Consider the following 22,595-nt stretch of genomic DNA (forward strand, 5'->3'; position numbering starts at 1 on the left):
AACATATACTGAGTATCTCCTATGTGCAAGCCTGTGTGATTAGTAAATTAAGATCATTCTAACTGCTCACATGTGACTTAATCTAGGGAAAGATTGGCTTTCCTTTCTGGTATTGAGCCCCGTGGGAACTGAGGACTATAATTAAGGACTCAGTATGTATCCGTGCTTATTTTACTTCAGAGAATTTAAATATTTAATGGCCATACAGATAAAGAATTACAAGGAAAAAGACGATTTAAATGTTTTGGATGGGTAAGACATTTGAGAGCTTAAGATGCCCTTGGCTCTCTGCAGAAGAGCCTAGCAGAGGCTGTGGGTCCCCAGCATCTGTGCCCCAGGCCACCTTGACTTTGGCTTCAGGTGGGCGGCAGGTGGATCCCACCCCAGGCCCACTAGGTGGAGGTAACACCCGCGCAGAATGACCCTCAGCTAAAGGCGGAAGTCTCCTTTACATAACATCCTGGCCTTGCTCCTTCCAGATGACTTCTGAGGCATAGACTACATGGCTTCTCAGAGGCTTCCAGTAGGACTGAGCCTCAGTTTCCCACAGCAGTAACATACCCTTAACTGCCTTCCCTCCTTGTCTTCTGCCTTACTCCCTGCACTTCCTCACTGCTGTTTCAGGGAACTGCCTCCCACATCCACAACCCACACCCAACTCCTTGCTTCAGGCTCTGCTTTTAGCCAGATCTAAATGGCTAAACTGGCCTGACCAGAATTAACCTACCAGTTTCAGATTAATAGGACTGGTTGGTATATCAGAGCAACTTCTACCAGAAAAATTGAGATAATCTTAGTTTATAGGTAGATTCCTCCCCCACCCCCCACATTAAAGTTATGACTGCTGGATCACTAGAATATTCCTACCAGCGGCTACGATCTGGGACAAACACACTGAGTATCTGCAGCTCCCTAATGACAATTTCTAATAGTGACACATCAAGCATTTCAGTATTAATCATAGTTCCAGAATAACTGCTGGTTTATTCTAGCATACAATTTAGATCAACTCTCAGATAACCAATGATAAAGAAATTAAAGGGGTGCCTGGGTGGCTCAGTCAGTTAAGTGCCTGACTTCGGCTCAGGTCATGATCTCACATTTCATGAGTTCGAGTCCCATGTCGGGATCTGTGCTGACAGTGCAGAGCCTGGAGCCTGCTTCCGATTCTTTGTCTCCCTCTCTCTGCCCATTCCCGACTTGCGCTCTGTCTCTCTCTCTCAAAAATGATAAACATTAAAAAAGAAATAAAAAAAAAAATTAAAGACAGTCCTGTACATCACAGCCATCTGGGGACGCCATACCTGGTCTGCCACTTCTCCATGGATTCTCCTCTCTCCCGAGGGAGGTAGCAGTACTGCTGGAACTCGTTAGCAAAGAGAATGCAGTCATGACGTGTATCCTTCAGGAGGTTTCGCAATTTGTTATACTGCCTGGGGCACAGAGGAGAAAGAGAAATCTGACACAGCAGGTACTCATCTACTACCAGCTCTTGCTAAGGATCAAAGAAGATGAGGCATTTTAGGACAAACGATTGATTGTTTCAAACCCAAGAAGCATTTATTTATCTTGGCCTCGGTGTGTGTAGTACTATTGGGATACCGTTTCTCAATTTCACCTGCCGGAATTGTGCTCAGGCAGCACCTCACTAATTAGCCTGTAGATCAATCACTCCGACCTTTCAAACCCTTCTAGACTAGTGGTCATTTATTCGGTGATTACATGAGCCTGCCCTGCACAGCCCCCTCTTTAGAGGCTCGCAGAGGACAGGAGGCAAGCAGAGTTTAGCACTTTACTCTCATACCTCACTTTGTTCTAGAAACAGCATTAGGCACTAGTACATTTTGCATTGTGCCCGCAGCTCCAGAAAAGGACAGGTAAAGGAGAGAAGTCTGGGGTTTATCTGTGAATTTTATTTATGCAGCCACCTCATTTACATAAATGAGACTAGCTTCATCTGTCAGACAACGAACAAAGTTTTAAGGTTTCTTCCAATAGGAGATCCTACAGTGCTAGCCAAAGTCTCTCATCAAATATGCATCTCATACAGGTCAGCATCTAAAATGGTGCTTTTCTTTCTTCTTTTTCAGAAGGTGATTTTCAATAGTCGAGGTAATATGAAATACAGAAAATGTTCAGTTATCTTAAAGAAAGCCAACTGTTTACTTAAAAATGGATTGATACTAAACTAGATGTAAAATTAACATATAAATCATCCAAGGGAGATGATTGGCATTTAACATGTGTTTTTTTTCTTAATGTTTATTTATTTTTGAAAAAGAGACAGAGCGCAAGTAGGGGAGGGGCAGAGAGAGACAAAGAATCTGAAGCAGGCTCCAGGCTCTATGAGCCTGACATGGGGCTCATACTCACTAGCTATGAGACCTGATGCCCAATCGACTGAGCGACCCAGGCACCTCTAAAATGTCTTTTAACATAATAAAATGTGTGCCCTTCCATTCCTACGTATAGCCCACTGCCATGGATTTTTTAAAAATGAGTCTGTAGGGCATTTGGGTAGCTCAGTCGGTTAAGCATCCAACTTCGGCTCAGGTCATGATCTCTCAGTTCATGAGCTCAAGCCCCACCAAGGCTCTGTGCTGACAGCTCAAGAGCCTGGAGCCTGCTTCAGATTCTGTGTCCTCTGCCCCTCTCTCTCTGCCCCTCCCCCACTCACTGTCTCTCTCAAAAATAATAAACATTAAAAAATTTTTTTTAAATGGGTATTTTTAATAAAGCAAAGGCAGAACTCTCCAACTTCTCTTCTTTAAATAAGTGCTTATCACCAATATCTGTTATCATCGTAACATGTAATTAGAAAACAAGAAACAGTGATTTTATTTTCTTAGTTATTCTGATTTTGAGCTATTTTAAAAAGAATCAAGTAATAGCACTTATGCACTTTCACAATCAACAAAAGGGTTCAGTTTCATTGCTGCAAATGGTAGCTGTCCTTAATAGGACCCCACTTGTGCAAACAAAAGCTGCCCCCCACCCCCGAAATGCCTAGAACATTTCTGATTGGTAATTTTCCCACCTTCACAAAGACATATTTGAAGTCATTTTTAAAACCTCTTAGAATACGCATAGAGGAGTCTACACCACCCCGTTCCCAGCGCCCGGCCCTGCACAGTGGGATGGTGAAGGCTTTCACTTTCTGCTCGACACATTTCTGTAATGCCTGAATTTTTCTAAACGAGCACTTATTTCTTAAGCAATAAAAGATTTTAGAAGAGACTCCATAAACAACTGTGATTTATTATTTCAGAGACAACACTGAAAAAATATTGCCTATTTTTCCTGATCTTATCGTCCACAGTATTGGTGCCGCCCTTTATCTACACCTAATAAAGTACCTGAACTTGGTGCACTTTTTTGTTTACCAATTACCTTCTATACCAAACGCCCTTCATTTAGCAAATGTTTGCTGCATTCCTTCCCTTTTGCTCCATCATCTAAGCATCTCCTTTCTGTCCTTTGTCTGCAGCACCTTGCTAGCCGTGGTCAGGACAAAATTACCATTCCTTGAAAAAATTAATCCAAGAGCTACCCTACAACCCAGCAAGTGCACTTCTGGGTGTGTACCCCAAAGGACTGAAGACAGGGCATCAAAGACATATCCTTGTAACAATGTTCACAGTGGCATCATTCACAATAGCCAAAAATAACCAAGGAAGCAAGTGTCCCGACAGATAGATGGATAAACAAAACGTGGAATGTATGCAAGGGAGTATTATTTGGTGTTAAAAATGGAAGTTCTGACACAGGCTACAACATGGATGAACCTTCAAGACGTTATGCTAAGTGAAATGAGCCAGTCGCAAAAGGACAAACACTGTATGATTCCACTCACGTGAGGTTAAGGTATTTAGTCACATTTATAGGGACAGAAGGTAGAATGGTTTGTTGCCAGGGGCTTGGGGGAGGGGGAAATGGGAAGTTAGTATTTAATGGGTATAGAGTTTCAGTTTAGGGAGGTGGAAAAAAGTTCTGGAGAGGACGGTGGTGATAACTGCATGAAATGTGAATGTATTCAAAGCCACTGAACTATACACTAAAAAGTGGTGGGTGACTGGGTGGCTCTGTCAGTTTAGCATCTGAGTCTAGACTTTGGCTCAGTTCATGATCTCACAGTTTGTGGGTTCAAGCCCCACATCAAGCTTCACGCTAACAATGCAGAGACTGCTTAGAATTTTCTCTCTCTCCCTCATAATAGATAAACTTTAAAAAAGTGTTTAAAATGGTAAATCTCATGCTATATACATTTACCACAATTTTAAAAAGCAGCTAGGCTAACTGGCAAAACCAAATAAAAACAAAAATCAGAACCACCCATTTCAGTGGGAGAAGTGCCATGAAGGGAAAGGGGCAGAGTATGACAAGAACACGGGAGGGACAGGGAAGGTGACATCTGAGATGAGAAGGGTGAGTGAGAATTAGCGAAAGGGCCCAAAGAAGGAGAGGGGACAGAAAGTTCAGGATAGCAGACAGTGGTTCATGTGCCCAAGAAATGTTTTCCAAATGCGTAAATGAACTCACATCTCTTTGTGACAAGAGTGGTCCAAACACAAGACAGCAGAGTGTTAGAACACACCCTGGCATTTTCAGAACCCGGTTACAGTTCTGCTAGGCTCTTCACATAGTCCCTGATTTGTTATCACACTTTATACATATATGTATTTTTAAATGTTTATTTATTTATTTTGAGAACAAAAGCACATGCACAGGGCAGGGACAGAGAGAGAGAGGGAGAGAGAGAGAGAGAGAGAGAGAGAGAGAGAGAGAGAGAGAGAGAATCCCAAGCAGGCTCTATACTGTCAGCACAGAGCCCGATGTGGGTCTTGGGTCTTGAACACATGAACCGTGAGATCATGACCTGGGTGGAGATCACGAGTTGGACACTAAACTGACTGAGCCACGCAGGCACCTCTCACAGTGCGCTTTAGACCCAGAGATTCTCCAATCCTGTCCCCCTCAAATACTGATGTTCCACAAGCCAGACCCAGGGCGTTTACCACCAAATCAGAGGAATGACAATCCTTCTCCATGTTTCACAAAATACGTAACTTAACAAAAAGAATTTTCTCAATTTAAAGTTTCACTCCCATGTATTTTCCTTAGACTTGTAGTGCATGCTTCCATTTGTCAGCTACCTATCAGCGGGGTAAGACAGATGAACAAATGGCACAAGAATATTAATGGGGAAAGCAGGAAATAGTGAATCACTTTGAGTGTGACAGCCAGGTTTTCTGGTAGGGGCATGTGGGCTTATGGTTGTAATTGAATAGTGCATACATACAATATAGTCATATTTTTTGCTAGTCAGGGCTGGTGGTGCATGCGATGGGATTAGATATATGAGGATCCTGCACGGAGCCAGCAGAGAAGATCCTGGTGCCTTGAACAAGTTTGGCCTGAATGATAGGAGAACAGCAGTTTCAGAAAGTCAAGTACAATAAAATGATCTGAAATTTAAAAAATTTTCAGTCTCGTAGAAGAATCCTAGTTTCTCTGGACTGGCTTAAGCATTTCCCAAATCTCTATTATTTAAGCATTTCAAACAATTTCTTAGGAGTATGGATATANCCCAGGCGCCCCTACACTTGCCTTCTTTAGATGGACTTTTGTACAGAATGCAACATCCCCTCTCTCTCTTCTCGGGGGGTTAGGAGTGGACATCCCACCACCAGTCCGGGGATGGACAATGTTGTGTTTCTTCAGCCAGTTCTCGCAGAATTCTGCTAGGGTCTCGGAGACTTACTTTCAGGGGTCCTTGAGTTTTCTACAAGAATTTTTTCTTTAAAAATTTTATTTAAGGGGCGCCTGGGTGGCTTNAAAAAAAAATTTTATTTAAGTAATCTCTACACCCCACGTGGGGCTCAAACTCACAATACCAAGATTAAGAGTCATGTGCTCTTCTGACTGAGCCAGCCAGGTGCCCCAGAGTTTTTACAAGTAAGCTCTATGCCCATTGCAGGGCTTGAACTCACAACCTCGAGATCAAGAGTCACATGTTCCACTGACTGAGTCAGTCAGATGCCCCTAGGTGGTACTAGTAAAACATTTTCAATGGAGTGTATTTTGGACCATCTGATGCCCTCTAACTGCTGCCATTGGGAAGCCTCAAAGGCAACCTCAGAGGAATGACCTCTAGTCATACCCCTTTGGACCTCGTCCAGTGCTCCCTCTTTCTATCCAGTTACATAACTGGATAGAAACCAGAAACTCGGTGCTGGCCTTGACACCATCTTCTCCCGCACCTCACAGATCTAACTCTGCTAATAAGTTTTATAGGGTTTCTTTAGCTTTACTGAGAGATAATTCATATACCATAAAATTAACCCTTTTAAGATGTACAGTTCAATTTAGTACAGTCACAGAATTAAGCAACCATCACCACGAAGTCCAGACATTTTATCACCCCAAAAAGAAACATCCATTAAGCAATCATTCCCCATGTCCCTGCCCCTGGCCACCACTAGTCTATTTTCCATCTCTTGGATTTACTGAGTCTAGGCATTTCATATAAATGGAATCATAGAAAAATGACTTCCATGTGGCTGGCTTCTTTCACTTAGCATAGTATTTTCAAGGTTCATCCATGCCGTAGCCTGTGTTGGTGCTTCATTCCTTTTATGGCTGAACAGTCTTCCCTTGTATAACCATTATCAGTTGATGGACATTTGAGCTCTTCCCACTTTTGGGGCTATTATGAACACAGTGCTATGAACATGCATGCACAAATTTTGTGTGGATATATTTTCAGTTCTTTTGGTTATATACTTAGAAACTTCGACAGACTTTTACCTACTAAGATGCTGTTGGAAATTTCTATTTCTTTCCACCTCTAAGCTACCAACACCTCTCCTATGAACTAAAGTAATAGCTTCTTCTCTACTGGTCTAGTCATCTTTTCAAGTTTTTTTTTTCTAATTATTTTTGAGAGAGAGATGTTTGCATGCATGCATGAGAAGGTGGGGGACAAAAAGGGAGGGAGAGAGGGAATCTCAAGCAGGTTCTAGGCTGTCAGAGCAGAGCCCCACATGGGGCCCAAACCCATGAACCGTGAGATCATGACTTGAGCCAAAATCAAGAGTTGGACGCTGAGCCACCCAGGTGCCCCTAGTCACCTTTTCAAAGTAGGAATCTGATCATATATATTGTCCCACCCTGCTTTCAACCCTTCATCAACATCCCCGAGACTCATCATCCAAGCCGGGGCCTTCTTTCAGTTCCCTGAATGGGCCAAATCCCCCTCCCCACACCCTGCACAGCCCCCTCACCTGAAAAGCTCTTCTCCTGGTTACTCCTACCTACATCCCCCAGAGCCCAGGCAGGGTAGGCATCTCCCTCAGGAAAGCTTTTCCTCCCCTACCTAATTTGAGCTCTCCTGGAACTAAGCACATATCCCTCAGGCCATCTATCACAGCTGTAGTCCTCCATCTGCGTGATTATCTGAGTGCCACCTGTCTCCCCCTCAAGGCTGTGTCTACTTTTGTTCCTTACTGCCTCCTTGGTGCTAGCACAAGTTTCTGGCACACACAGTCTCTAAGTATTTGTTGAATAAACAGATGAGCACCTGCATTCACGGATGAATGCAAAGGACAAGACAGCTTCACCAGAGCCATCAAATGATCCCTCACTGGGACGCCTGGGTGGCTCAGTATGTTAAGCAACCGACTCGTGGTTTTGGCTCAAATCACGATCTCACGGTTCGTGGGTTCGAGCCCTATGGCAGGCTCCGTACTGATGGTGTGGCACCAACTTGGATTCTCTCTCTCCCACCCTGTCTCTCTCTGCCCCTCCTGCGTGCGCGCTCTCTCTCTCTTAAAATAAATAAATAAGCTTAAAAAAAAAAAGATCCCTCACTAAGTGTTTGAGGATTGTTGGATGCCAGCACATGTGATTATCCTGAACAATCAAAAACTCAACACTTTCTGATAATGGTTTATGTAATACACTTCTGAGAACAGGCATTTTCTGCATTGTCGTTATTGAAATCAAAACATAAAATCATCTTAAATACAGAACCAGATAAGACACTATGTCTTTTTATGGTTAAACTCAACTCTGGTGATTTCATCTCCATAAAACAATGTCATCTGTCACATTAAATTAATGCTCATTTGCAGTCTTTTTATTTTGTAAGCTTTGTTTATTTAATATGAAGGTCCAATTTGGGTTTAGGGTCATAGTAAGTATTTAAGCATGAGGACTTTACATCTAGATTTATGTTTAAACATATTAAAGTAATAATGCAATCAAATAAATTAACTGGGTGTCCATGAGAAAAAAGTCTATAAAAAGCTTTTTAGAAACAAAGTCGATAACATTACTCATGTTGAGTAATACACTGAATGCGAATTAGATCNTAATTTCAATATTAAAAAAGTGTTTATTTATATTTTATTTTTAAAATGTTTAATTATTTATTTATTTTGAGAGTGTGTGAGCAGGGGTGGACCAGAGAGAGAGGGAGAGAGAGAATTATAAGCAGGTTCCATGCTGTCAGCACAGAGCCCAGTGTGGGACTTGATCTCACAAACGGTGAGATCATGACCTACGCCAAAATCAAGAGTTGGACGTTAACTAACTCAGCCACCCAGGTGCCCCTAAGTTTATTTATTTTTTGAGAGAGAGAGAGCATGCATGAGTGTACACAACGGTAGGGGCAGAGCGAGAGGGAGAGAGAATCCCAAGCAAGTTCCAGGCTGCCAGTGCAGAGCCCGATGTGGGGCTCGAACTCACGGAAATGTAAGATAACAAACTGAGCCAAAACCAAGAGATAGATGCTCAACCAACGGAGCCATCCAGGCACCCCTATGATTCCAATCTTATGTCATATACTGAGCAACTGTTGAGACTCTGAAGCTATAATGAAGGAATTAAGGAAGGCACCCAAAGGAGAGAAAGCAAGGCATCCTTACACCAGACACTAGACCAACCAGGTATTTTTAATTGATAAAGCTTTTCTAAGCAATAATGTACCTAAAAGCATATCAAATAGAATGTATTTACTAGCATCTCAAAAATCTCCAAGGAAGAAATGAAACACAGAACAAAACATTTTCCAACATTAAGTAAAGCAAAACACCAGAGAGCTTCTGCTAGGCCACTTGTGACTAAATATAAAAATATGGGGGGGGGGCGCCTGGGTGGTTCAGCCAGTTGGGTGTCTGACTTCAGCTCAGGTCATGATCTCACGGTCCATGAGTTCAAGCCCCACGTCAGGCTTTGCGCTGACAGCTCAGAGCCTGGAGCCTGCTTTGGATTCTGTGTCTCCCTCTCTCTCTGCTCCTCCCCCACTCGAGTACTCTCTCTCTCTCACTCTCTCTCTCTCCCTCTCAAAAATGAATAAACGTTAAAAAAAATAAAAGTCCAATGGCTTACACTTAATGCTTTTGAAGTATAAATAAAGCAAATTCCCTAGATCTTCTATAGTCAATGGTTGTGATCAATTATAAAGTTAGCTTTCAATATATGACACTCTTTTTTTTTTTAATGTTTTATTTATTTCTGAGAGAGACAGACAGTATGAGCAGTGGAGGGTCAGAGAGAGAGGGAGACACAGAATCTGAAACAGGCTCCAGGCTCTGAGCTAGCTGTCGGCACAGAGCCCGACGTGGGGCTCAAACCCACAAACCATGAGATCATAACCTGAGCTGAAGTCAGATGCTTAACTAACTGAGCCACTCGGGCGCCCCAATATATGACACTCTTCAGAGCTTAGGTAATTTTGGTCATTTGGCAGTTTCAACCTGGATACAAACTGCTGGTTGCTTACCAGGGAAACAAAGCACCAAGACCCAAACCTGCTTTGTCTTTATCATTTCTTCTCTTCATCAATTATGTTTAGAACCCCTGCTTTAAGACCAATTTCAAACCTATTTCCTTCAGAGGGCTTTCTGGCTGAACCCTCACTCCCTGTATTCACCTGTGCACTTTGCACAGTCCACATTAAATTATACTGCCTGGGTCTAAGGTGTGTCACCATTACCTTCTTGCACCTAACCCAACAAGACAACAACTTTGTTGAGAGAGGGACTAATACAGTTGACCTTTGAACAACCTGGGTTTGAACTGTGAGGGTCCACTTCTATGTGGATTTTTTTCAGTAAATATGGTAGAGTATTGTAAATGTATTTTCTCATTTTTCAGTAAATACGGTACAGCATTGTAAATATATTTTCTCTTCCTTATGGTTTTTTTTTTTTAGTTTATTTATTTATTTTGAGAAAGGGAGAAAGCAGGAGCAGGGGAAAGGTGTGGGTGGGTGGAGGGAGAGAGAATCCCAAGCAGGCTCCATGCTGTCAGCTCAGAGCCCAACGTGAGGCTTGAACTCATGAACCATGGGAGCATAACCTGAGCCAAAACCAAGAGTTGGAGGCTTAACTGCCTGAGCCACCCAGTCACCCTGTCCTTATGGTTTATCTTTTCTCTAGCTTACTTGATTGCAAGAATACAGTATATAATATACAATATATTAAACATATGTCAATCGGCTATTTATGTTATCGGTAAGGATTCTGATCCACAGTAGGCTATTAGTTAAGTTTTCAGGGAATCAAAAGTTATACATACATGGATTTTGTAGGGGTCCATGCCCCTAATCCCCATATTGTTCAAGAGTCAACTGTACTTCTTTTTGTGCTCTATAAGGCCCGGAACTATGAGCTCCAAATGTGCTTACCAAGTGGGAAAATCAGGATGTTATCCTATCGGTCAATTTCACAACTCTTCATCCTTTGTTTTCACATTTAGTGTATTCAGAGACATGGTAAAGCGGTGGAAAACCAATAGTTTTTCATCAAGTTAACGACTTTTGAAATGTTGAGGAGAAAAGGCATTTAAATTCCAATTCTTTGCTTTTGAGTGTCTCAGGAATTGGTTTTTAAAACAACCCTTAATATTAAAAATATTTTAGAAAACAGAAGTTGAAAAGGCTCAGCAGAGTGCCTGCAATCCGAATGATAGCAACAAATTGATTTTAGTAGCAGAAATTGAAATACGACACCTGGAGCAGTGTTCAAACCTGGATGTGTATAAACATCTATATCTGGATGTCTGAACAAAATCAACTTCAAACTCATTTAAAAATATTCTATCTGAAAAATCTGCAATTCAGTTAATGCACATTTTTTTGAACACCGCATATAATGACAACTCATCATTTTCATATACAAATAAACACACTTCATCTTTTACCACCAATGTCTGAAGAAGCCACAACACTTAAAAAAGAATAAACATACAGTTTCTGCTTTCTAAATAATGAGGGGTGTTAAAAGGTTGGATGTATAATTCTAATATGGTGTTTCTAAGCAGTCTTCACGTTGAAATCATAAATCCTTTCCAATGTTAAACGAAGCAGAACCATTTTTCAGGTATTTGTTTAAAAGGTGAACTGTTTTTTTATTTCGGTACAAGGCAAGCATTTTGTACTGATTTCACTCAGAGGCCCTTTGTTTAGCAAATACAATTAATATGATTCGTAGTTTTGTAATGTACAAATCAGTAGTAATGTAAAGATAAACCAAGTTACTTCTGGTTTCTTTAAGTAAATCACTACAGGTACAATTTGTATCACAATCAACAGTTTAAAATTTAAAAATAAAGTACTCTTTCCCCTTCCCTGAAAGTGTAGGCCTCTGAAACAATGTATCGAAAAAATAAATGCAAACCAAAAGCCAAGAATCTTAAATACCCAGATGCTGGGGACACTGCAGTTTATTGATCTACAGTCCAATCTCTTGGCCAGGTGTTGAAGCAGAAATATAAAATAATGTTACTGCATTCCTCACCAGCAAAGAGAATACCAAATTAGTTCAAAAAGTCCCTTCTGACAAAATAATGAATTCCTCCTCATCTCCTCTGACAAGGGACCTTTTCTAAAGGGGAAAAGAAAAATCCGCCATATAAAAATAAATAAATAATGCAAAAACGGATACCTCCGGCCCCTTTGGTGCTGCACGGTTTGACAAGCCGTTTGCATGAAAATAATCCCCTTCAACTCAGGAAACTCCAGGATCTCGAGGTAATCTTGAACAACTTTCCAATCTGGGATCATGTAATGGGTCACATCACTAGACAAGAGCTTCCCATCTAAAAACAAAATTCAAAATGTAAGCGATTAGAGACATTTGCAAACCTGGCTGACTACTATTTCAAGGTCAAGGTGCTCCAGTAGACAAAATAACTTCCAGTCTTAACTACACCCAAAAGTTTTTGAAGGACATGACGAATCTACTTTGGTAGAGGCCTCAAGTTAGGTAAATTCAGCATCTTCATTTTTCTGAAGCTGTGATAAGGCTCAGGGTGGTGTACGGTGTTGTCAGTGGTGCAGATGATTAATTTTTTTTAAAACAAGCAAATCCTCAGCACAACCTAAATATTTATTTCTGTTATCTCACTGACATACACTCCCATTCAAATGGGGTCCTCCCAAATCTACAAGTTTACCACTTGTTTATGCCTGGCAATTTCAAGCGGGTTCTGAATCAAGCTTGTGTACATGCTCAGAAGTCTCCAGGGGGCCAGGAGGCCGGAATCGACTGGAAAAGATGCTCAGTGCAAGCAAGGGCAGTGGTTAGGCTTTCCACCCAGCCCGCATCTCAGGGTGCTGGTTCGCCATGCTGCACCGGAATGTTCACCTTAACCATAAACTGAGGACTCCAAATACTCGCTGGGAAGGACCCTCACGTCCCGCTCCCACCAGAGGGAAGAGAACCAGTAATCTTCCTCGTTAAATCGGCCACTCTTGCAACTGAGAAAAAAGTGGGGGAAGGTCTAGCGCACAGGAGCCCCAAATCCAGCTTCCCTGAGACCTTCCTGTACGAGGGCCCCAGACAAGTGGCAAACCCTTAGTGCAGAGGACTCTCCACTGGCTAAAAGTCGGAGGCGTCTGGGCTGCCAGGTCAGGAAATTTGTGGGGAGTAAAAAGTGTCAAATGACCAGCAGCAGTTGCTGCTCAGCACCCTCGCCCCCATTTTAAGCTCTCGCGATCCTGGGGGGGTGGGGTGGGGAAGGCGGCAGAAGAGGCCGGTTCCCGCGCCCAGGGGACCCANGGCCTGGGCTCCGCGGGCTCCGGGGCGCCCCGAGGGGCGCCGGAACCGCCCTAACGGCCGCGTCCCGGGCCGAGAGCAGGAGGAGGCCCCGCGGCAGGGTGCTCCAGCCCAGCCAGGCTCCTCCAGCCCCACCTCAGTTTCTCCTCCGGCTACCGTTGCCTGGGGGCCTAGGAAAGGTGGAAACCGCCCCAAACACTTAGGGAGCTAAAGATCTGTGGAATTTGTGGAAGCTGGTTTAAAGCTTGGTGAAGAAAGATTTGGTGCAACCCTGAAGGATTATTAGACTTTGTGTCTATCCCCAGGTCCATACAGGAATGGGGGCTGCCGAGGAGGTAATTATTAGTGTTTTCTCTTGGTTGCTCTTGCTTTCCGAAAGAGCTAAAAGATTGAGCGAATAAGCCAGCAACCCTGACAGCCCAGCATTTTTCCCCTTTAAAAAGTCGTATTTATTTTTAATTTCATGTATTTTTATTTTATTTTTTTAAATGTTTTATTTATTTATTTCCAGGAGAGAGAGAGACAGCGTGAGCAGGGGAGGGTCAGAGAGAGAGGGAGTCACAGACTCTGAAACAGGCTCCAGGCTCTGAGCTGGCAGTCAGCACAGAGCCCGACGCGGGGCTCGAACCCACGAACCGCGAGATCATGACCTAAGCGAAAGACGGACGCTTAACCGACTAAGCCACCCAGGCGCCCCTAATTTCATGTATTTTTAATCCATATCAAAATTCAAATAATGCAGATAAAATGAAAACCAATCCATTTCCTTAAGGTAAATGCTTATCTAGTCAATCCCAGCTTTATGGCATTTACAGCCTCTGGCAAAGGAATTATCCTTTGAACTTGGGAGACTCCGTTTCTTCTCAGATCACACACTCTTCGTTGGATAGAAGCCACTGTTCTTCCAAGCGCTCAGGAAAGACTTCTGAACTGTACCAAAAGCATTACATGCAAGTGTCAAATGTAATTCCCACAAGTCAATGGAGTCAGGCATTAGGATTCCCATTTTACAGACGAGACAGGAGTAGGAAGGTTAAGTGGCCAAGGTTACCCAGTTATTAAGGGGTAGAATCTATATTCAAGCCAAGAGCTGGCTGGATCCAAAGCAGGCTCTTAACTAATTACTGTGTGATTCACAGATGAATAAAATATAGCTCTTGTATCTAAGGACTTTATAGTCTCTTTCTTGAGCTCTAGTTAAGGCGGCTCAACCAGCTGGCTGGGAACATTATGCTTCCTATTGTTAAAAAAAATTTCAAGTAAATTTAAAGATCAAATTGGCTGTATTTAAGGATTTATGAATCACACGGCATCCCATCTAGCAAACAGAAAAGAGCTCTGAGGAGCTGTACAAGATGGAAGGGCTTTTAGGCAGAAGGGAAGTGGAAAGGGAAGTTTTGAACAAAGGGTGGATTGTTTCAGGCAAGGTTACCTTTCTTTGGAGGAAGAGTTGGGGGGTCTATCATGCGGAAGGCCTCACTAGAGTGGATCAGATCATTCTGGTTAGACTGGCTAAGGGCACATTCCTGGGAGAGGCTGAAACCAATTAAGTCTTGATTGGCTGGGGGTGGGGGGGAGCAGTTTGAAGCCTATTGTTCTTTTCTTTTTTCCTCTCCAGCCCCTGCCCTTCCTCTCCCTCCCCTCTCTCTCCCCTCCCCTCTCAACTGACACCTGTGATCAAAATTGAAGCCATTGGCCTACCGCTCTGTACATCTCACAGCTTTTGCTGATCCTCTGTGTGATTTTCACAGGTCAGGTCATTTTTTTGCTCAATCTCTGGTATTCATGCAGGTTCACAATTTTCTAGATGGTCATTTCCTTCGCTCCTCTTCTGACGTCCCAGTCTTAGGGAGATCATTTGCTGGGTGGTTAGTCACTGCACACCTGCATTTAAAGCTTTTGAGGGAACATGGTGTACTAGGGAGACCACTGTGATTATTATAAGCAGAGTAATTCCTAGTGTTTGGAGTGGACTTTGGAGCCACGGTGTCCAAGACCCAACCCAGTCAAAATCAAGTAAGTCAAAGAAAGACCTCATTGAAGCAGTCACCTTTTACAGCAAATAGCATGTACAGTGATCTTTAAAATTTTTAAAATGTTTTACTTATTTTTGAGAGAGAGAGAGAGAGAAAAGAATGAGTGGGGGGAGGGGCAAAAAGACAGAGGGAGACACAGAATTGGAATCAGGCTCCAGGCTCTGAGCTGTCAGCACAGAGCCCAACACCAGCTTGAACTCATGAACCATGAGATCAGGACCTGAGCAGAAGTCAGACGCTTAACTAACCGAACCACCCAAGCACCCCAACTTCTGTAACTGTTTCAACTTCTCCAGAAGTGTTCATCCAGCACAGCAGGTGGTGGTGGCCACAGCACAGATACTTCTGGCTCAGCTGAAAGATAACTGAGGGCTATCTTATTATCAAAAACAAGCTTGGCCACAGAGTCTAAGGAATTTTCTTGGGCAGCTGTTGTTTTAGCAGCACGTGCTGCAATATTATTCGAGTTAAGGAGAGGTCCCTGATCATATTCTTATTCACATTTATTCCTAGCCAAAGAAGTAGGGACCTGTGAAAGGAAGCAAATCCTGAATATTGACAGTTTCTCAGAAGGTCCTTTCTAAGTTGACAGTGTACACTCAGGGGAGTGAGGTAACTTAGTTTGAATGTGAACGGTTAGGGGCACAGTTTGGTACCCTAAGAGGTATTACCCAACTCTCTGCCAGCCATAGCTCCAAGGAGAATCATAACCACCACAGACAAAGATAAACCATGTTGGGGCACAAACCATTCCAGTTAAGGTGATACCACCAGTGTGTCCACTCACAGGGATTATTGCATTTGCCTGTCCAAGCCAGGACTCAGTCAGATCTTCAGTGTATTTCGGAAGTAAATCTCCTAGCACACAATAGTTCTAAATACCTTGCAAAGATGGGTGCCACCACTGAAATCTTTTTGAGATTGGGGGCAGATCTGAGATAGGTAATCATGGGAATGTAGGTGTGCAAATGTACTGAGATTTACACAGATATTTGTGTCTCCTTGGGTAAGAACAGTTATCATTGGTGAACGATAAAAACAAGGCACTAGATTTCTCGCCATTTGAGTTGAACTTGATAAGAGACTTCTAATCGGGGGGTTGTCTATCGTTGTGGTGACATTGGGAATAGAAGAGAAATTGGTCACAGGAATGACCATGAGGGTTTCTAGCATCATGGGCAGACTGGAGTGTTTGATGAGAAGTTCAACAGTTTGAAAGATTACCCTCCTTAGCAATGGTCTGGGAGACATACATGATGGCACAGGCAATGCCAGAGTAAAGGAAATAAAGAGAAGAGAGGACTTCATGTTTATTTGAAATACGAAGTCTTGGTCTGGCATCTTGGGCGAAAGCAGGCTACTTATCTTTCTCGCCAGTTTGATTTGGAGGTTTCCAGTATCTGCGTAGGATCAGATGTCCCACAGAGCCTTCTTTACCTGTGAGATGTACACCCAAGCCTCAATGCCTTCTGGTTTCACGTCAGTGTCAGGAGCGCTTGGTAAGGACCCTTTTTTTTTTTAAAGCTTATTTGTTTATTTTTATTTTTTCTTTTATTTATTTTATTTTTTTAATGTTTTATTTATTTCTGAGAGAGAGAGAGACTGACAGCATGAGCAGGGGAGGGTCAGAGAGAGAGAGGGAGACACAGAATCTGAAGCTGACATCTCTGAGCTGTCCGCACAGAGCCTGATGCGGGACTGGAACCCACGAACTGTGAGATCATGACCTGAGCTGAAGTCGGACGCTTAACAGACGGAGCCACCCAGGCGCCCCTTATTTATTTATTTTTGAGAGAGAGAGCATGCAAACAGAGCAGAAAGAGAGGGAGAAAGAGAGAGAATCCCAAGCAGTTTCTGCACTGCCAGTGTGGAGCCCAATGCGGGCCTTGATGTGGGGCTTGATTTGGGGTTCAATGGGCTCAAACTCACCAATCACAAGATCATGACCTGAACCGAAACCAAGTGTTAGATGCTTAACAGACCCAGGCTGTGACGAGCAGGACCCTTTGAACTGGGATCTGGGAAATCTTCTTTAACCTGTTGACGACAGGCTTTTGCATAAGATTTTAAAGATTTACAGTGACTGTTCATACTAGCCTGAGATAACAAGGGGTCAACAGAAAGTTATATACCAGTAAACACTGGTTGACTGGTGACTATTTTATTTTTTTATGTTTTCATTTATTTTTTAGAAAGAGATAGTGAGCAGGGGAGGGGCAGAGAGAGACACAGCAAGCTCTGTGCTGACAACAGAGAGCCCAATGTGGGGCTCAAACTCACAAACTGTGAGATCATGACCTCAGCCAAAGTCGGACGCTCAGCTATCTGAGCCACCCAGGTGCCCGGTTGGTGACTGTTTTATATGGAGCAAGTTTACGTTTCCCAAAGAGGTCTGCAAATAGAAAGATCAGAGGCAATACTTAGGCCAGGAGAGTCCAGTAGTTTCAGCAAGTGTAGAGTTTAAGTTTGAGCTTCCCATTCGTTCTCTCGACCTTGCCTGATGATTGAGGGTGGTAGGAACAGTGGTTTACAAACCAAGAGGTTTGTAAGGTCTTTGTTAAAGCTTGTAGTTTTGCCCGCTAGAGATTGTGGAAGGTATACCCCAAGTGGGAAACATGTTTTTCAATTTCTTTGCCACTGTGAGGGCATCTGCCTTGCGGCAGGGGAAGGCTTCAACCCATCCAGAAAACGTACAGACAATAACAATGACATATTGATAACCTATACTAGGTGGCAGTTGAATGAAGTCCAGCTGTGGGCACTCAGAGGATCCCCAGGGAGCTTTGAGGCCTCCGGGAATGAAAATAGTTTTTCCAGGATTATGGACCTGACCGGGCAGGCATTGGTGCAATTTTGTAGAAGTCTCCCCACAAATGTTTATTTGTAATGTGAATCTCTTTCATTGCTCCTTGGCGGGTGAAGGAGTGCAAAAACAAAAATGGGATTTTCTAGGGAGCAAGGACGAACCAAACAGCTGTCTTGGGTGCCCCATAGCCCCAACTGTGCATTTAATCTACAACCATTGTTTGCCTCTTCTGGTCTCTGATTCAGGAGCAGACTGTCGTCATGTTATAAAGACATCAAGATGGCAGAAGTCTGGCAGTGAGGGGCCAGGAGCAGAATGGGTTTTATACACATGTGCCACGAGCTCTGTCGATCCGGTTGCTCCTGCCTTTGCAGGAGAGTCAGCCAGGGCATTTCCTGATGCTCAGGTCCTGTCTTTTTAGTGTGAGCCTCAGTTTTGATGACAGCAATCTGGGAGGATAAGAGAATACAGTAAGAAGTCATATACTTGTACAATTTTTTAAAAAATGTTTATTTTGGGAGAGAGCATGTGTGGGGGGAAGGGAAGAGAGAGAAAGGGAGAGAGAGAATCCCAAGCAGACTACATCCTATCAGTGCAGGGCCTGACCAGAGCTGATCCCATGAACTGTGAGATCATGCATGACCTGAGCCCAAATCAGGAGTCAGACACTTAGCCCACTGAGCCATCCAGGCACTCCTACTTGTTGTACACTTGTTTTTAAAGTTTATTTATTTTGAGAGAGAGAGAGAGAGAGAAGGAGAGATGTGAGCAAGGGGAGGGGAAGAGAGAGAGGGAGAGAGAGAGAGAATCCCAAGCCGGCTCCATGTGTCAATGTAGAGCCCGATGTGGGGCTCAATCTCACAAACTGTGAGATTATGACCTGAGCCCAAGTTAAGAGTTGGACAGTTAACCAACTGAGCCACCCAAGCGCCCCAACTTCTACACTTTCGATTGGGGTACCAGTGGATGTAAGAAAACCTCTTTGTTTCTATAACATCTCCAAATCATGGTAGGACCCCCCAAAGGCATACCTGCTATCAGTATAAATATTAACAGTTCATCCTTTTGATAACTGGTCTGCTCTGGTAAGGGCCTGGAGCCTTGATGGATGGATTTAGCTTGTGAGAAATTATCCTTTCAAGTAGCTCATATCAGATAGTAACAGCTAACCAGCTTGGAAAATCCCTTTCTCATTTTGATAGTATGACTCAGCAGCAACAAAATTAGATCAGGATTAGTCAAAGGATGTCTTGTGAAGCAGGAAGCAGTGTCACCAAATGGGATGTTACCACCTCCCAGTCACAGGGCTCATCTCCATCAGGCAGAGAGGTTGTAGTGCTGTGGGATTAAGGACAGTTGCAACATTTAAGATGTAAATTAGGTAGTGAAAGCAGAAGGGTCTCAGAGGAGGAGTCAGCTTGCACAGAGCAATGTTGAGTCAATTCAGAGTTAAGAAGACTTAGAGCAGGTGTGAAGTCTGTAAATACATTTCCTAAGGCTTCTGTGAACTTTGTTGCAGAGGCTACAGCCTTAAGGCAGTGGGATATAGGCGGGAGCATTGGAGTCCAGAAGGATGCTCTACCAGTCTCCATGTTCTTGCATAAGCACTTCCAGGGCTTGACTTTCTCTTTGATGCACAAATAAGGTGAAGGGTTTTGAATAGTCAGGTAGTTGTACACAGGCAGTTCTTGTAGTGCTTGTTTCTGTCTTATCAAGGCCTGCTTATGTTTATCCTCCCAAGGCTGGGGTTCAGGGACTGACATTTTAGTCAGTTCGCAGTGTGGGGAAGCCAAGAGAGAGAAATCAGGAACCCATACTCTGCAATAGCCAGCCAGGCCTAGAGATCCATGAACTGTAAAGAGTAGGAGTAAAGGCAAAATAGATATTGGCTCTGAGGGCTGCAGGGGATGAACAAAAGTCTGAAACAGAGGACCACCTTGAATCAGGTAGAACTCATGGCAAAAGGGTGTGTGGGTTTGGAAAAGCTGGGAAATGGAGAATAACTATCTTGTTTGTTTGTTTTAAGGATTCTGTTTTTGAGTAATTTCTATACCCAACGTGGGACTCAAACTCACAACCTTGAGATCAAGGGTCGCGTGCTCTACTGATTGAACCAGCCCGGTGCCCTGAACAACTACCTTGTTAAAGTTTCTCAAGTCCTGGGCAAATTACCATCCTCCCCATTAGGTTTCTGGACTGAGAAGATGGGCATGTTACAGGGGCTGGTACAAGAAATGATTAGGTCTTCTACTGCTGGTGTGAGGCCTTGTATGGCCTCAAATTTTAGTGGATGTTGAGGCAATTTGGGGCAGAGGTTTTGTTATGTCTATCTGAATTTTCATAGGCTCTGGACTTTTCATTCTCCTAATGTCAGTATTAGAAGTAACCTGCAGAGGGGCGCCTGGGTGGCTTAGTCGGTTAAGTGTCCGACTTTCGNGAGCCTGCAGATGTTTGGGGCACCTTGATTACATCAGGGGACTTTGTTGAAATTCTTCCTCTTCAATGTCAAGGAACTTGTAGGGAACATAAAAGATAGGTTCAAGTTGGTCAGGAAATTCTAAGGTGAGGTCTGCAATGGAGGCAAAATGTATCATCCCTTTTAATTTAGAAAGGAGATCTCTACCTAATAGATTAACTGGGGCTGACTCACACAGAAAAAAGGGATGTTTTCAGTGAAAGGTCACAGAGTCTTTTGTACTGCTTGAGATAGAAACTCTCTCTGAATTTTATTAGAAACCCTTACTATGGAAACCTTCTTTTCACTCTGAGGGATTTATTGTCCTGTGAGAGTGGGGTTTAAAATAGAAAGTGTAGTGTCAGTAGCTACCAGAATTTGGCAAGATTTCCCATCAGTTTTAATTTTAGTTTCCCATAGGCTGCTTCAAGGGATTACTGGTAGCAGTTTATTGGAGGGGCCCTCGGAGTCCCATTGACTCTGGGAAGGAACCATATGGGGGCCTCCTTTGGGAGCAGATATGGGGGCATTTGAGCTGATGTGGAAGAATTTGTATCGGGCCTTGGAAGACAGTCTCTTTCTGGCGTCCCAGTTGATTACAACTGAGACATTGATTTCCGGACCAGTGTTTTGGTAATGGCCCCCTAGGAGGCTGTAATGCTGGAGGCCCTTGTGTCGTTTTAGGTCTCTGGCCTTGGAACTGTTGTGGCTATAAGGCCCATGGTTTGGTGAACTTTTGGGGCCTTCATGGTCTGCCTTCAAAGACCTTTCACAGTGCTCAGCTGTGGTCATGACTGTCAGTCAAGCTGGTGGCTTGCCATCTTCTTTTCTGCGTTTTTATCAATCTACTAATCTCACGAGATAATCTGTTTATAAATAGGGCAGCTAGAGCAGGATGCATGACTTAGTTTATTGTTTGGAACCTGGAAGCTGTAGGAAGAAAGCCCCCATAAAAGTATACCATAGGTGGGGTGCCTGGGTGGCTCAGTCAGTTAAGCGTCCGACTTCGGCTCAGGTTCTTGTGGTTCGTGGGTTCGAGCCCTGCGTCGGGTTCTGTGCTCACAGCTCAGAGCCTGGAGCCTGCTTCAGATTCTGTGTCTCCCTCTCTCTCTGCCCCTCCCCTGTTCGCACTCTCTTTCTCTCAAAAATAAATTAAAAAAATAAAATGAAAGTAAAGTCTGCCATAGGTTCATCTTTCTTTTGTTTGCCTGTTTGAGTAACAAACCAATCAATGGTCAATGATGACTCTAAGAATGGCTTTTTGTTTTTTTTCAGATTTTTTATTATCTTTAAGTAATTTTTATGTCCAACGTGGGGCTCGAATTTACAACTCTGAGATCAAGAGTCGCATGCTCTACCCACTGAACTAGCCAGGTGCCCCCAGAGTTGGCTTTTAAAAGACCAGTTGCCACATTGCAAAAGTATGGCAAGCTTTTCAGTAGGGGAACATACTAAAGACCGAGGATCTCTGATATCCTCAGGGGTTTGCCATTTTGTTTCCTGCATCTATTTTTGGGCTTCGCCCGGCCCTCCCTTTCTACCTGTGTAGAAACTCACAAAAATATGGCAGCCCGGATCATAGGCCCCAGTGATGATCCAGATTCTCCAAAATGCTTTGGGGGATCCTCTCTACGGTTAGGAAATTTCTTTAACTATGACCCTTAGTTTGGCCTTTGACCAAGGAGTGAGAGATACCTAAGAAGATTGCCTGCCATCTCGAGTGGCTTTATCTTAAAAGGGAACTGTTAAAAAATTTTTTAAATTGTTTATCTTTAGAGAGAGAGACAGAGACAGAGTGCAAGCAGGGGAGGGGCAGAGAGAGAGAAGAGAGAGAGAGATAGAGATAGACAGAATTCGAAGCAGGCTCCTGGCGCGGAAGCCCGACTCAGGGCTTGAGCCCACAAGCTGTGAGATCATGACCTGAAACAAAGTTGGACGCCCAACCGACTGAGCCACCCAGGCACCCCTAAAAGGGAGTTGTTTAATACTCTCTTCAGAGTGGAAAGGCAATTCAGACAGAGAATTAGTAAAACATGAGGACTCGGGTAAAGGAGAGCGGGAGGGAATAGTAGGAGGCATGTCAATCTTACTGTCTTTTGTTTAAAGTACCTCTTGTGTCTTTAATTTTTCATTATCCTTTTGCGACAAACTTTTTAATGAAGCAGTTTTGAAAGCCTTAGGAAGCTTCAAGATTTTAATTAATTAATTTTTTAAAATTTTAATTTATATCCAAGTTA

General features: G+C 43.4%; 1 protein-coding gene and 1 long non-coding RNA gene across 5 annotated transcripts in view; one reads left to right on the top strand and one right to left on the bottom strand.

The window, feature by feature from the left end:
- DIS3L (DIS3 like exosome 3'-5' exoribonuclease) overlaps positions 1-12,102 on the bottom strand; it is a 51,436-nt gene extending 39,334 nt beyond the window's left edge. For all 4 annotated transcript variants that reach the window (XM_077746886.1, XM_077746866.1, XM_077746872.1 and 1 more), the window contains exons 1-2: positions 11,949-12,102; positions 1,305-1,433 (exon numbers count right to left, since the gene is read on the bottom strand). In XM_077746886.1, the coding sequence (XP_077603012.1) occupies positions 1,305-1,433; positions 11,949-12,067 (248 nt within the window). In that variant the 5' untranslated portion in view covers positions 12,068-12,102. The remainder of the gene's footprint in view (positions 1-1,304; positions 1,434-11,948) is intronic.
- Positions 12,103-13,147: 1,045 nt separating this feature from the next.
- Positions 13,148-22,595, top strand: part of LOC144218678 (uncharacterized) — a 20,657-nt gene continuing 11,209 nt past the window's right edge. The window contains exons 1-2 of the long non-coding RNA XR_013331221.1: positions 13,148-13,396; positions 16,475-16,596. This is a non-coding gene — a long non-coding RNA (uncharacterized LOC144218678). The remainder of the gene's footprint in view (positions 13,397-16,474; positions 16,597-22,595) is intronic.

The sequence above is a fragment of the Crocuta crocuta genome, unplaced genomic scaffold, assembly GCF_008692635.1.
Source record: "Crocuta crocuta isolate KB4526 unplaced genomic scaffold, BGI_CrCroc_1.0 scaffold130, whole genome shotgun sequence".
Classification (NCBI taxonomy): Eukaryota; Metazoa; Chordata; class Mammalia; order Carnivora; family Hyaenidae; genus Crocuta; species Crocuta crocuta.